The sequence below is a fragment of the Colossoma macropomum genome, unplaced genomic scaffold (genome assembly GCF_904425465.1).
Source record: "Colossoma macropomum unplaced genomic scaffold, Colossoma_macropomum, whole genome shotgun sequence".
NCBI lineage: Eukaryota > Metazoa > Chordata > Actinopteri > Characiformes > Serrasalmidae > Colossoma > Colossoma macropomum.
In genome coordinates, this window is record NW_023494805.1 from 9,223,551 (window position 1) to 9,239,226 (window position 15,676).

The following is a 15,676-nucleotide window of genomic DNA, read 5'->3' on the forward strand; positions in this document are numbered from 1 at the left end:
TTAGTCTTTTATATTAGTGAAAAAACTGACAAAAGAGTCAAAACTTTTAAATAGTAGTGAATGTATGTCCTTATAAATGAAAACTTTGGGAAATACTGCAATCATCAAAGACTGCAGTAAAAACTACTCTGCCTGGAAAATGTAGCATATAAAAATCACGAGATCTTTTTGCGTATCAGTCATAGACAACAGGGTTAAATAAATGTCCCCTTTAAAAATTGAATGTACTATACAGCAATTTAATATACAGCAACAGTGCACTGATCTGAAAGTGGTGATTTAACTGCATTAATTTTAAAAATTATATGACTATAATTGATCATAATAAAACTTAATTGTTTTGGCCAAAATAAAATTCTCTGGCTATTTTCAAATCTAAAAAATAACATGATAAGCAGCTTTTCCAGTCATATTCATGCAGCTCAGTCAGGTTGTAAATTGTACCAAGGTAACTGAATAGCGGCAAATTTTGAGAAATCATGATATTCTGAATTATTTCCAAAAATATTAAGTCAAACTAAATTACTGTGTCCACCCATAATACAGTAAAACAAATAATCCCCATACCTTTTGCACTCAGTTCATAGACAGAACCAATGGGCTGAATATTAAAAACAGGACTGTTGTCATTATCATCCAAAACTTCAATTCGCAGGTCAATGTCCTTCTCAGCTCTAGTGCCATTTTCGAACTTGGCTATCCCTTTTAGCTAAAAGACAAAACATACAGCAACTTACAAATATGTGCAGGAATAGGCAACCCATATGGAAACCCATAAGGAAAAACACTGGTATATTTTACAAAATGTGTGTCAACTTTGTAATGCAATTCCACATATGTTTATACATTCAATATATTCATATTTATGTGCTTATATTGGCATCTATTTAAGTATCTAGTTAAGTATTTTTAGCACCTATATTTTTATATGAGCAAATACACTGACTGGCCACTTCATTAAGTCCACCTCCTTGTATTTACACTCTTTGTCCATTTTATCAGCTCCACTTACCAAATTTCTAGATCTACAATTACAGACTGTTACACCCCTTTGACCCTGTTCTTCAATGGTCAGTACACCCGACAGGACCACCAGTGAGCAGGTACTATTTGGGTGGTGGGTCATTCTCAGCACTGCAGTGACATTGACTGGTGGTGGTGTGTTAGCATGTGTTGTGTGGTTCTTTAATGATACCCACAATAGTCTCAGAATTTCTCTGACGTAATTTCTGAGATTGTCATATTTCTCGAGATTGTCATATTGCCCACCCCTAATTTAAGCCAATTCAATTTGCTTTCATATTGTTAAATTCAGTATTGGTTTACGCAGTTTATTTATGAATTATTTAAAGCAGTGAGCAGAGAATGTGGTGGGGGTGTGTATTTCTGAGGAATTTTCCAAGGACCTGATGATGACGTATTACTGTAACAGCTTTTGTGAGTCATCACAACTACTATAAACAGAACAGCTGAGAGGTGGGGAGTTAATAATTCTAACACTGATGTATTCATTGTATTCACTGTATTCTTTGTTTGTATTACGAATAAACTGCACACAAACGCTAACCACCATTATTCACAACATGAGGCAAAAACCTACCTCACAGAGGTTTCACACTAAATGGTTATTAATGTGCTGTCTAATGTCCGAGACATTGTTTTCAAATATATAATAGTTTAGTGATGATGTTTTGGTCTAAAACATATTTTTAAAGCTCTAGGTTCACTGCTGGTTTTGGATATTAAATAAAACGACTGTATTTGTGACTCCTTGTTTCTATCATCATCACTGTCCCATCAAACCACTCTGAAATACTTTGTGCACATTTCAACGATTAAAATATGCAGAATTTTGGAAATTTAAAAGCGACTGCAAACTGTTATATCACAGCAAAAAAACTATATTGCATTCTTTTTCAGGATGATGCACAGTTAGAAAGAAGATGCACTTACATGGTAAAAAGGAGTTGCCTCTCTGTCTAAGATGCCATGGATCCTCACTAAGCCTGTTCGTTCATGCACAGTGAATAAATGCACCGGGTCTTCATCTGCTCCAGGTCCTTTTAGAGAGTAACGTATCGTAGCACTGGTCTCCTCGTCCGATCGGATCTGAAATCAAACACATGGACTACTCATTAACACAAATCCTTCCAACCCTTAGCTACACTATGCACTAAGTTGCATTTAAATATGCTATCTGTATATATATACATACACTTCTTTAGATTAGAACAAGAGCTACGGGGCTAACATTGCTAACAAACACTGGACTCACAGTGGTCACACAAATAGCCCAAATCTTTTCTGTAAATACATCCCCAAAACTTCTCTCAGGTTAGGCAAACTTGCCAGTGATGGTTCAGAGCACACGGTTGTTCATTTTTATACAACCCCATTTCCCAAAAATTTGGGATGTTGTGCAAAACGTAAATAAAAACAAAATTCTATTGTTTTTTTGAAAAGTATTTGCCCATTTTGAATTTGATGCCAACAACACGTTCTAAAAAGGTTGGGATGGGGGCAAAAAACAACTGGTAAAGTTGTGTAATACTAAAAACACACCTGGGGGTTAATTGGCAACAGGTCAGTAACATGATTGGGTATAAAATAGCATCTCAGAGAGGCTGAGTCTTTCAGAAGTAAAGATGAGGAGGGGTTCACCACTCTGTGAAAGCACAGCAAATAGCGCAACAATTCAAGAATAACGTTTCTCAATGTAAAATAACAAAGAATTCCTGCTTTTCATCATCTACATAATAACATTAAAAGATACAGAGAATCTGTGGAAATCTCTGTATGCAAGGGACAAGGTCAAAAACCAGTATTTGCTGGCCACGATCTTCAGGCCCTCAGACGGCACTGCATAAAAAACAGACATTATTCTTTAGAATAAATCACTGCATGGGCTCAGAAACATTTCTGAAAACCACTGTCTATGAACACAGTTCATCACTGCATCCACAGATACTAGTTAAAACTCTGCAACGCAAAGAAGAAACTGTATATAAATAGGATCCAGAAACGCAACTGCCTTCTCTGGGCCTGAGCTCATTTAAAGTGGACTGAGGGGAAGTGCAAAAGTGTCCTGTGGTCTGACAAATCAACATTTGAAATTATTTTTGGAAATCATGGACACTGTGTCCTCCGGGCTAAAGACCACTCAGCTTGTTATCAGAGCACAGTTCAAAAGCCAGTATTTATGATGGTATAGAGGGTGCATTAGTGCACATGGCATGGGTGACATGCACATCTGTGAAGGCACCATTAATGCTGAATGATATGTACATGTTTTAGCAACATATGCTGCCATGGATTTGCTTATTTCAGCAAGACAGCGCAAAACATTGCTCCGTATTAAAAGAGTTCAGGTGCTAAACTGGCATACCTGCAGTCCAAACCTATCATCACTGATAACATTTGGCATATTATGAGATGAAAAATATGACAAAGGAGACCCCGAACTGTTGAGCAGTTGAAATGTTATGTCAAACAAGAACAGGAAAACATTTCACTTTCAAAACTACAGCAGTGTCTCCTCAGTTCCCAAATGCTTACATAGTGTTGCTAAAAGAAGAGGTGATGAAACACAGTAGTAAATATGGCCCCATCCCAACTTTATTGGAATGTGTTGTTGGCATCAAATTCAAAATGTGTGTATTTTTCAAAAAACAATACAATTTCTCAGTTTCAACATTTGATATGTTGTCTTTGTACTATTTTCCTTTAAAAATATGGTTTACATGATTTGCACATCATTGCATCCTATTATTACTTACATTCTGCACAGCGTCCCAACATTTTTGGAAATGGGGTTGTAGTTCACAGTAAGTCATATTAATACCACTAGTGTCCTAAACCACACTGGCAAGTCTGCGTGACTTTAGCGAAGACCCGGATGCCGTTTGAGTGGGCTGAGAGCAGTTTGGTTGATTTTTACAGAAATTATTGTGTGAGTATTAAATTCTAGTGTTTGTTAGCAATGTTAGCCTCATAGCTCCTGTTCTAAACCAAGGAAGCAACTCCAAACATGTCCAAATGTGTCTATCAGCTTATTTAAAAAGCAAGCTCTCAAATCAGATAGTGCTGTCATAAGTCGTTGAAACTCTTGACAGAGTGTAAGGTCTTTGTTCTAGCAGCAATGACGTATTTTAAGACTTTTTAGATGTAGTTGATCTGTTTTTCTGATAAAGTATCTCACAATCTTTATGGCTTGTTATTGTTCAGTTTGTATTGCTTAGTATTTTTTAAACTCTTATTATTCAGCTTATTGTAGTTTAATAATATAATCAGTGGTGACAGCCCTACTATTACAGCAAAAACCGTTTAGATCAAAATCCAAAAGTTTAGATTAAAATCCAAAAGTTTAGATTAACCCTTTATTGCATGAATTATTACATAAACATGGTAAAAATGTTTTAACATGTTTTTCTTATTTAAAATTGCTAAAATAATGGAAATAGTTGAATTTTTTGTTTTTTAATTTTAAGTGGGGTATTTGGTAAATTGTTGCCATATGGCAACAATGCGCAATCACACCAAAGCACCATAAAATCTAAAAAAAAGCACCATAAAATCTAATTTTTCTCTAAAAACATCTTTTTTAAAAACATGACCAAACAAATCCAACTTATACTTAGTAAAAACGTATGACCCAGTATTCACAAATATTGTAAATGAATACATTTTCAATTGGTATTTGGAATGGATGGTAATAACAACATCATACTAAGAATTCCTGGTCATGTGACGTCATAAATTATTTGTTGTTTAAAAGTAAAAGACCCTTTTTCCACAATTAAATAGGAAACCACAGATTTTATATTACTGCTTTTTAGTAAAATTGAGATAAAGTAATTGTTGCCATACGGCAACACCGTGCAATAGAGGGTTAAATCTTCAGCACAGTTTTAGACAGTCACCACCGCCTTATTTGGACAGAAATACATGTCTATCAAGGGTGGTGTGCTTAACGCTTCCTTGCATGTGCTCTACTCCACCCACCACCTTCCTCATAGCGATACATGACCATGACTTCTTTACTTGCATGACTAGGACCCTTTTTTATTTTCCAGTCACTCGAAGCAGTTTCTGTTTTGGTAGTTGTTTTGACGACCTGACGTTCACATCGATGAGAAGATTTTGCATATGCGGGTATTTTAACTCCCATAGCCAGCTGTCCACTCCATGCAGGCTGCAAGTTTGTATTAGTCTTAGTTTGCCTAACCTAGGGGTGGAGAACTCTGGTCCTGGAGGGTCAGACAACAGCACCATTTGGTAATTTGCTCAAAGACACTCAACTCATTTCGTTAGTTAATTAGCTGATTTAGTTGTTGTGTCAGAACTGAGAAATCAGCAAACTGTGCCAACATGCAGTGGGGAACCCTAAGGGCCTTCTAGGCCTTCAGAGAAGATCTAATGATTTTTGAGAAATAAAAAAAATACAAACTTGTTTAGTTCAGTTTTATTTAATATAATTGTACCTTAACTTTGCACATATTGTAGTAATGCTCTTATTTCATTCAGTTTTGGCAAACAAGTTTTGTGAAAACAATTGTGTTACATATTATTGTGTTACATATTATTAATTCCAAACATAAAATTGTCCAATTTGGCATTTTTTATCTCTGTACTATCTACACAGATACAGCTTAGTGAGCTCTCTCATTGGTTAGAACTTCAGGAGCTGAATCGAAGGGTTTACATGATAGATAAACCATTAACATAATGAGGAAGTAATAGTGGAAGCAGTGGAAGCAGCCGATCATGTTTTACAATTTGTGGGACTGATTTCGTGAGAACAGAATGTCACTCTAGGCCACCTGGAAGTTTGAGATACACCACTGACTGTAAATTTGAGCCATGTTCTAACCAGGTTTCAGTCAGTTAGGTAAACAGCAGCAGCAGATCTCTTTACTGAATCAGTGTAAAACTGCTACAAGGTCAAATGTATGTCAGTGTCTGTTACAGGCTTGAACATACAAAACATAAAACATGCTGTCACTTTTTTTTATTTGAACATGGCAGCTGTACTTTACATGTTGTGGAAATTTCATAAATGGACCAACAGAAATGCTCAGAAAATAGTTGTCATAAAATTTCTTAACTTTAACTTCCATTAAAAGTGAATGTTTATTCCCTTTTCCTGTAACATTACTATTTGGAAAAAGGTGTTTTTTTCTAAATCGATGATGTCATTTACAGCCTTTAAATGTCTGCAATTGTCCAAAAATGTTCTTGAGAATTGTTTTTAATAGCCCAGCGCTAACATACTATTAGAATCCCATAGGGGCAGAAATAAGCATTAAAGCAGAGGTGTTTTCTCCTCAAACTGAAGGCCTAGCACTAACTGTCACAGCTGCAACATGCCAGTAGTCTCTCAGTTCGGTCCTCATGGTCCCCCACCCAGTCCATTTTGTCTCAACCCGTAACATTACATACACAGGCATTTAAAAAAAAAAACTGGTAGAATGCACCTGGTTTGGGGGTCCATGAGAGCCGACCTGGGAATGTCTTTGAAATGAGCTTTGCAGACAAAACAACTGTGCAAATCTTCTATCAGAGAGAAGATCACTGTTATTAGCCCACTGACAATTATTTTCCTTATTCCTTTTTTGTACACTGTAACCACAGTTCTGAGAGGATCAGTATAGCAGTTAATCTGATATTCATGGCTACAATGTAGCACACAAACAGTTCTTTTTTACTTAAATGGAAAACAATGTCACCCTAACTGCAGTTGAGGAAACAAAGTTTGTATATGCTGACTCTGTTCTATAGGGAAATGGAAACATGTGGCATAATTAAATTAGCCCTTGTGTTATGTTCTGGTCATAAGACATTCATGAGATATTTATTTGGGTTAAAATAATGAAACTTATTACTTTTGTCTACATGTGTAGCTCTCTCTCTCTCTCTCTCTATATATGCATATATGTATATATATATATATATATATATATATGCGTGTGTGTGTGTGTATATGTGTATATTATATATTATGTATATATAATATATTACCTTTTATATAATTTTAAAATGTCAAAACATTGTGTTTTTTTTAGCACTGGCTTGCAGAGATGTTTTTAGATGGCACATAAAGACAGTGATGAAAGACTGAGATTAAAATGCTCTGCTTGATATGCTACAAGCTGCTGGACTGGAAAAACAAGTGAGAACTAAAAGCAGCTGGTGAGATGTGAGCTAGTTAATGCAGTGATAGCTCACCTAAAAATACATACATATATATATATATATATATATATATATATATATATATATATATATATATATATACATATCATCAGAAGCCACATTAAGTGACCTTTATTATGCGCACAAATGCTCAGTGAGTCAGAAAGATCTTACTTTGGCGATGAATTTCTCTGTGGTGTAATCCACATTCTCCTGCAGTTTCTTTGGAGGGATGATCCACTCCCTCTTCTGCCTCCTGAGTGTCTTCTGTCCTCCTCCATCAGCTTCAGCCTGGGCTATCTGTCCCAGAAATACATATTTTTACATGTACTAATTCAGAACTCTTACTTACGCACACTATAAAGAGTGACACACTGAATGTACTTGATTCAAATACATATATCATTGCCACCTCAAATATAACATATATATGCAAATGTAAAACACATTACACCAAAACAATTATTGCTATAGGTACATAAGCAGAAAGACAAAACTGTGCTGATGTAAAATAATTTATTAATTGGGAAACTATGTATACATTTAAATTGACTAAATATGCTGAAATTTAACTGCAGTGAATTTACAGTAAATTGTGTCATTCAACAACAAATTTCAGTAGGTAGTCGGTCAGCGTCAGTGAGCCAATAAGCATGCTTTGTCCAAAGAAGAAGCTGATTGTCTGTTTCAGTATACAGTCGTATGCAAAACTCCCCAGGTTAAATTACATGTTTGCTGATTTTCTAAGTGAAAATAAGTCAGAGGTGGGCAATATGATGGTATTTTATTGTTATTGTAAAAATATTTATTATCATGATACACAATACTTGTTTATCATGGCTGTTTTTAAATGTGGCACTATTAGTGCTTTGGATCTATGTGAAAATGTAGTGATATGTATCATGCATCGTGAAAAAGCATTGTGATATATTTTTGCCATATCGCACACCACTAAAATAAGTTCACACATCCTCGACAGGAAACTTAAATATTTTCAAATTTTAGTTTCTGTTTATTTGCTGAGTTTAACGTTAGTAAAAAATAAAACACAAAATATAAAATGTATAAAATATAAATATTTATAATATTCATCACTATTTTGTTTTTCCCCACATTATGTTAAATTTGGCAAATAAAAATGGATGTTACTAACGTCAGCGCTTCTTCATTACCTCACTCTTATTTCTGTTGAAGCCCCACTTTCAGTTTGTGATTTAAAAAAAAAGAGTATTGCACAAAATATTGTACAGGAATCGATATCAATGTCACGGTATCGTAAAATCCTGAACAGTAGCCAGCCTGAGTCAGGATAAGAATCAAAGTTTTGCAAAACTAGGGCACACTTTATATTTTTGCAGTATGTTAAACTAGGAAATTAAATAAATAGATAAATAAATAGAAATTGTGAACTAAAATTTTCAGGAAAAACGTGATGCTTAAGTGTGTTCGCCGTGGAGGATGTGTTAACTTAGTTTCATTTAGAAAGTCAACACAACATGTAATCTTACTGGGGGTTCTCAAACTTTTGCACAAATAAGAGTGCACATCCAAAACAGGTGTGGACCAAAACAGCACCCATGAAAATAAACCTTCACACAAAAACAAAAAAGAAAATCAACTTCTTTTACAAGAAAAAGCTCTTGTTAACTGTGCCATGAGAAGCTTGAGTGAAGCGAGACAGTTTCTGCTGTCGTATATGACCTTGACCGAAATGACGGAAGAACCAGACACGGAAATATCGAGCTGCAGTGACCACAGACGGACAAACACGACAGCCAACATAACAACAGTACTAATCCAATAGGATCTTCAGCTTTCATTAGACAACAGACAAAACTCTTTTTTTTCTTTTCCCCAAAACTGACCATAAAGAAGAAGCTGAAACATGCTTAAAATGTTTAACAAAAGCTTAACATTATCATAACTAATCAATTTAAGTGATATAAATATTTTGAATAGAGATGTAGGCCAAAATATTTGGAATCTCTGTTTTACATGATCCTGGAGCTCCTGCACATTTCAGTGCTCAACTGTGCTCCTGCAGGGCCAGAGTCCAGCGATTTCTCTGCACTAACACACCTACTGCACCTACGAACTACGTGTTAAGATAAATCAGGTGTGTCTGAACAGGGAAACAGTCACTGGTTTTATTGTTTTCACTCTAACACAGTGGCCCCCAACTCCCTGCACTGTTTTAAACATGTCTAGTCTGATCACACCTGATTAGAGATGGCACGATACCACATTTACCATGTCTTACAACGCTGCCTGATTTCTACCCCACATGTATGTGTCTTTTTTATGACGCTGTATTAGCAGATTAGTTTGAGGCAGGAGTCGGCAACATGCGGCTCTTTTACTGCCCTGTTGCAGCTCCACAGCAGAATTAGATTTGTAGGTAAAAATAAAATAATCCTCGTTTGCAGTAAAATAAAGCTCTGCTGATCGTTCAACACATTTTCAACAATAAACTGTCTTAAACACTGGGGTTAATGTAGAACTGCTAATTCACCCTTTAACCCTAAAGGTTGGCTCGCAGACTGCTGGTCATCATAGCAACAACAACAATCTCGCCCAGGCTAGTATCTGACGAAAACGGAAAGAGAGAGATTTAAGACAAACATTGATCATTTGGAGACGGTTGGACTTGTATTTATAATCACTCCAGCTGGTTTCCTGATATGTATAATCTGCAACGAGAAACTGACAAACACTAAAAAGTCATGAAGCTGAAGTCAGCTTTTTGTTCGAATTTTCCCGTTCCACCTTAAATGGTGCAGCAGTTACACTCTGGCACCTCAGGTTCTATTTAAGGTATAACGGGAAAATTAGAACAAGAAGCCGGTGAATGAGAAGCAACTTCAGCCTCGTAAAAAAACAAACATTGAGACACGTTTCACAAGAAACTGCTTTACTTTGGAGGAAAAGTTTCCTGCTGGAGATGCGAGAAGAGCAGCTATAGCTGAGCTAAAGCTTAAAGCTTTAAGAGCAAATTAAGTCTGCGTTTTCATTTATATTATATTTTTTAGTCCATCCTAGGACATTAGCTAGCACATATTAAGGCATATTTTCAGCCAAGATGGTAAAACGTTACTTAAACAAATGGACATAAAATGTTGTGGCTCCCAAGGTGGTTTGATTTTTGTTAAATGGACAAAATGGCTCTTCTTAACATTTGGGCTGCCAACCTGGTTTGAGCTGTTTAATGCTAATTCCACTAAATAAGCAGCCTCGTTCTCTTTCCTGGTTTAATGCTACTTAGTATCATTTTTGCTCTATGGGTGAAATCATTCAGGTTTGGGCACAGGGAGACGAGAGTGGTACGGACAACAACTTGCTCGATGTCTTTGTCATTTTGGTTTAGTATGACAGCATATCTGTGGCTGAGCCTCAGACCCTTAATCCATATATAGTGAGGGGCATATTTCAAGATTATAAGAAAATGATGGCTTCTACACCCAAATAGTGCACTTAATGTTACTGGTTGTTGTACAGCTATGACCGAATCCAAATGACTTAAATTTAGACATTCAGTGCACTGAATGTGTTTGGAGGCCATTATATAATGACCTACATAGTGTGCACTACATTGGAAACAACAAGCCATTTGCAATGGGGCCTATATTTTGCCCAGCTTTGTTCATGCTACAGGCTATTAATGCTGTCTTACATGAAGCAACAGTGTTCAGTGTTCTGTGTTTCTACTTGTTTTAAAGACAAGAGTGCAAAATACACACATAATAACTACTGAAGGATATGGCCATTTCGTTATGGCTCAACTACAAGTTTAAATAGCAGAACAAGGCATGAAAGTAATGTTTTCTATGCATGCTTGACAGCGGTGCACAAGCACGGTGCAAATCAGGTAGGGGACGCAGGCTTTTATAGTAATGAAGTGTAAAAGTAGCTGTAAACTTCTTTCAGTCATCAGAAATGTTTTCTTTCTTTTTTGTGTGTATTAATCTTATTTAATATGTGAGCCTCCTTGCTGTACTGAATCTATAGGCTTAGTTTTTTTTTTTTATTTTTCATTTCCAGGTGATATTATTGACATTCTTGATTGTAAATTACATCTTACGAAAAGCTGGGGGACAGGTTGAGTGGTGTGGCTGATTTAGGCTGGAACTAAACTGTGGGCAGAATGGTGATCTCTGAAGTCCATATACATTCACTCTTGCAAGTTATGTAAATTTTAATAAATAAAATACATTATTTTAAAATAATATTGTATCCCAAGATGTGTTCCATCCAAAAAAAACAAAAATAAACAAAAGTATCTATTTTTTTCTACATAATTTGAACTTTCTAGCTGCCATTTTCATAGTGTCCAAATTTCATGATGAATGGACTGATAAAAATGTCTTAAAATAGCTTGAAATAAAATCATTTTGCATTAACTTACATTAAAAGTTAGGAATGTTTGGTCTCTCCTGTAAACTTTTAGAGAGGCTTGTTTTTCTTTGGACAGCGACAAAATGTAAAAGCTTAATACTGGCTGGTTGTAAGTGTTACAGATGTAAAAATTTGTGGAATATGAAATTTGTGGAATCAATAAACCCTCGTATTTCAAAACAGGACATGGAACATTATCTTAACTTTTAATGGGAGTAAATATCTTATAGCAGTCTATGACAACGGAAAACCTGAAATCCAGATCTATCTATCTATCTATCTATCTATCTATCTATCTATCTATCTATCTAACTATAGATAGCTAGATAATGTGGAAATTTTGACCCTTCATGGAAAAGAACTATAACAATACAGTTTCAGGTGTTATAGACTGCTATAAAACCGTAATACTACAGTAATAAAGGTGAAACAACAATAACAGATTATAAAAGCACCATAGAAATCGTACTGATTCTTATAGTTTATGTCAGTTAAGTCTTTTTGTGTTGTTAATGGATGTATTGATTTTCTATGTATATATTTGATGTACTGACTAATAGAACTTGCTTTAAAAGGACTGAGCTGAAGAACAGAATGGATATATAATGAAAATCCCCCAGTGTGAACCACAGAGGGCCTCCAGGAGCAGATGTGGGAAACACTGCCCTCTCCTGAAGTTTAACTCGGACACTGCAGCTCTGATAACGGTGTCCTCGAGAATGCGGACCGGATCCTAACAAACTTCTGCTTTTACAGACAAGTTAAGAAGCCACGTCGACCTCCAAACGAGTCGTCTCGAGGAAAAAAAAACGAGGAGAAAATTTTTCCCTCTCAGCGGAAACCAGCACCAAACCCACCAACACAGCAGGCGGGGGTCTTACCGTAGTTGTGATGACGACCAGAAAAGCGCTGAGCAGCAGCAGCTTCGCCATTTAAACCTCCACGAAGAGTAACTCCAAATTCCGCTCTTCAGTCCGCCGTTCCTGCTGGATCTCTGAGTCTGACTGACTGACACTCTCTCTCTCTGTCTCTCTCGCTCTCTGTCTCTCTCTCTCTCTCTCTCTGTGCTTTGGCTCCTCAGCAGCACACACAGAGCAGATAAGATCAGATGGGTGGCGCTGGATTCTCTCCAAAGGTCTTTTCACCCCACCCGTTTTCGGTCAAGCCCCGCCTCCTGCGCTCTGATTGGCTGGTTCTCTGGCCGCGTTCGAAAAGTGTACAGTAAACTTTAAAATTTAACTAAAATTTAATATGGACAAAAATAACTTGCCAGTGTTGTGATTTTGAAATTGAAAACAAAACAGAAAAAAAGCAGATTTTTCGCTTTTCACTTTGGAATGATCTTCAATGCTGGTTCTCCTCAATAATGTTTTTAGGTAGAACTGAAGAAACACTTTTTATGGTGAATAAAAGTGAATGTAGAGATGTATTTTTGGTAAATAATGTCATTATCTTAAAAATGAAACCATGGGCTTTTATTTTTTTATTATTTAGGCTTTTATTGGTAATGAAGTGTAAAAGTAGCTGTAAACTTCTTTCAGTCATCAGAAAAAATTTCTTTCCTTTTTTTGTGTATGTGTTTATTAGTAAGTAAGTAAGTAAAGTTTATTTATATAGCGCTTTTTACAACAGGTGTTGTCACAAAGCAGCTTTACAAGGAAATGAGCATTACAAAAAGAAGTCCGGGTCCGAGCCCCCATGAGCAAGCCAGTGGCGACAGTGGCAAGGAAAAACTCCCTAAGAGAAACAGGAAGAAACCTTGAGAGGAACCAGGACTCAGAAGGGGAACCCATCCTCCTCTGGTCAACACCGGATAGTAAACATTGTTAGTATAAAGTATTATAGTACAAAAAACAGGGTAAAACGTGAAGGAAACAATTAATTTGAATAGTTCAGTTCATGCAGCAGAAGCAGCAGCATCAGTGGGGTCAGGTTGTGAGGGTGAGGTTTGCACGGTGAGCAGTGGCACCCGATCAAGGCAGCAGAGGCAGCAGCATCAGCAGCAGGATGGGCAGCTGTTCAACTCGGCAAAAGAAAGAGAGGAAAAACACAGTCAATGGGTGATTGATTAATTTGAATTAGTTTGAATGATTGATTGGTTCAAGTGAATAATTTTGAATAGTTCATGCAGCAACAGCAGTAGTATCAGTGGGGTCAGGTTGTGAGGGTGAGGTTTGCACGGCGTTGAACAGCAGGAGGCTCAATGTTGGTAACCCGGTCCAGAGGGCTGGCGAGCAGTGGCACCCAATCGAGGCAGAAAAGGCAGCAGCATCAGAACGCACAGGATGGGCAGCTGTTCAACTCGGCGAAGAAAAGAAAGGAAAACACACAGAGAGGAAAACACACAGAGTTAGTTCTGTAATGGGTGACCGATCACAAATTACAGTGTTAGCAGAGACTCTGGCAGGTATAGAACTAACAGGGAAAACTAATTACCAAAGGCTTGAATATACAAGTAGGTTTTTAGCCTAGACTTAAAGACTGAGGCTGTGTCTGAGTCCCGAACATTAACAGGAAGACTATTCCAAAGCTGGGGGGCTTTGTATGAGAAAGCTCTCCCCCCTGACGTAACTTTATTAATTCTGGGTACTAATAGTAAGCCAGCACCTTGTGATCTAAGTAGGCGGGATGGTTCATAGTGAGATAGAAGTTCACTCAGGTACAGCGGGGCGAGTCCGTTTAGTGCTTTATAAGTCAGCAAGAGAATTTTATAATCAATCCGAAATTTTACTGGCAACCAGTGTAAGGCTGATAAAACTGGGCTGATATGGTCAAACTTTCTGGTTCTAGTAAGAACTCTGGCTGCAGCGTTCTGGACTAGCTGAAGCTTGTTAATGCTTTTGCTGGGACATCCAGCCAGCAGGGCATTACAGTAATCTAGCCTTGAAGTAATAAATGCATGAACTAACTTTTCTGCATCCTGTAGAGAGAATGCATTTCTCAATTTAGCAATATTGCGAAGATGCAGGAAGGCTGTTCTAGTAATATTAGTTATATGTGTGTCGAAGGACAGATCAGGGTCTATAATGACACCAAGGTTTTTTACATATGAGCTTGATGCAACTGAGAAATTGTTAAGTTTAAGTGTTAAATTAGACAGTTTGTTTCTAGCTGCTTTTGGACCAAGAAGCAGAACCTCTGTTTTATCTGAGTTTAGAAGGAGAAAGTTACTCGACATCCAGTCCTTTATGTCTTGTATACAGTCTTCAATCTTGCTAAGTTTAATTCTATCATCTGGGTCGCTTGCTAAATATAACTGAGTGTCATCGGCATAGCAGTGGAAGTTTATGCCGTGTCTACTGATAATGGTGCCCAGTGGTAGCATATATAAAGTGAATAATACAGGTCCTAAAACAGAGCCTTGTGGAACACCATATTTTACTTTTGTGAGAACAGATGATTCACCGTTTATATTAACAAACTGATACCGATCAGTGAGGTAGGACCGGAACCAGGAAAGAGCTGTTCCTGTTACCCCTACAAGGTTTTCTAGTCTGTCTAGTAAGATAGTGTGGTCTATTGTGTCAAATGCCGCACTAAGATCGAGGAGGACTAACAAGGACACATGATCTTGGTCAGAAAATAATAATAGATCATTTACAATTTTTACTAGTGCTGTTTCTGTACTATGATGTGGCCTAAAACCAGATTGGAATTTTTCATGTATTTGATTCCTATGTAAAAAGGAGCTTAACTGTTTTGCTACAACTTTTTCCAAGATCTTAGATATAAAGGGGAGATTCGAGATGGGTCTATAATTTGAAAGTTCGCATGGATCGAGGTTAGCTTTCTTAATCAGCGGTCTAATCACTGCTAGTTTAAGAGATTTTGGGATGTACCCAAGGCTAAGAGAAGAGTTTATTATTGACAGAATAGGCTTGGTTATTTCTGGCAGAATTTCCTTGAGTAAACCTGTAGGAATCGGATCTAGCATACAGGTAGATGATTTCGCGGAAGAGACTATTTTAAATAGTTCATTTTCTTTTTTTTCTATTAATCTTATTTAATTTGTCAGCCTCCTTTCTTTACTGAATCTATAGGCTCAGTTTCTTATTTTTCATTTCCAGGTGATATTATTGACATTCTTGATTGT

General features: G+C 36.8%; 1 protein-coding gene across 1 annotated transcript in view; it reads right to left on the reverse strand.

The window, feature by feature from the left end:
* dsg2l (desmoglein 2 like) overlaps nt 1-12,662 on the reverse strand; it is a 30,079-nt gene extending 17,417 nt beyond the window's left edge. The window contains 4 exon segments of the mRNA XM_036596156.1: nt 568-709; nt 1,954-2,109; nt 7,366-7,491; nt 12,465-12,662. Coding sequence (XP_036452049.1) covers nt 568-709; nt 1,954-2,109; nt 7,366-7,491; nt 12,465-12,515 — 475 coding nt within the window. The 5' untranslated portion in view covers nt 12,516-12,662.
* Nucleotides 12,663-15,676: the final 3,014 nt, after the last annotated feature.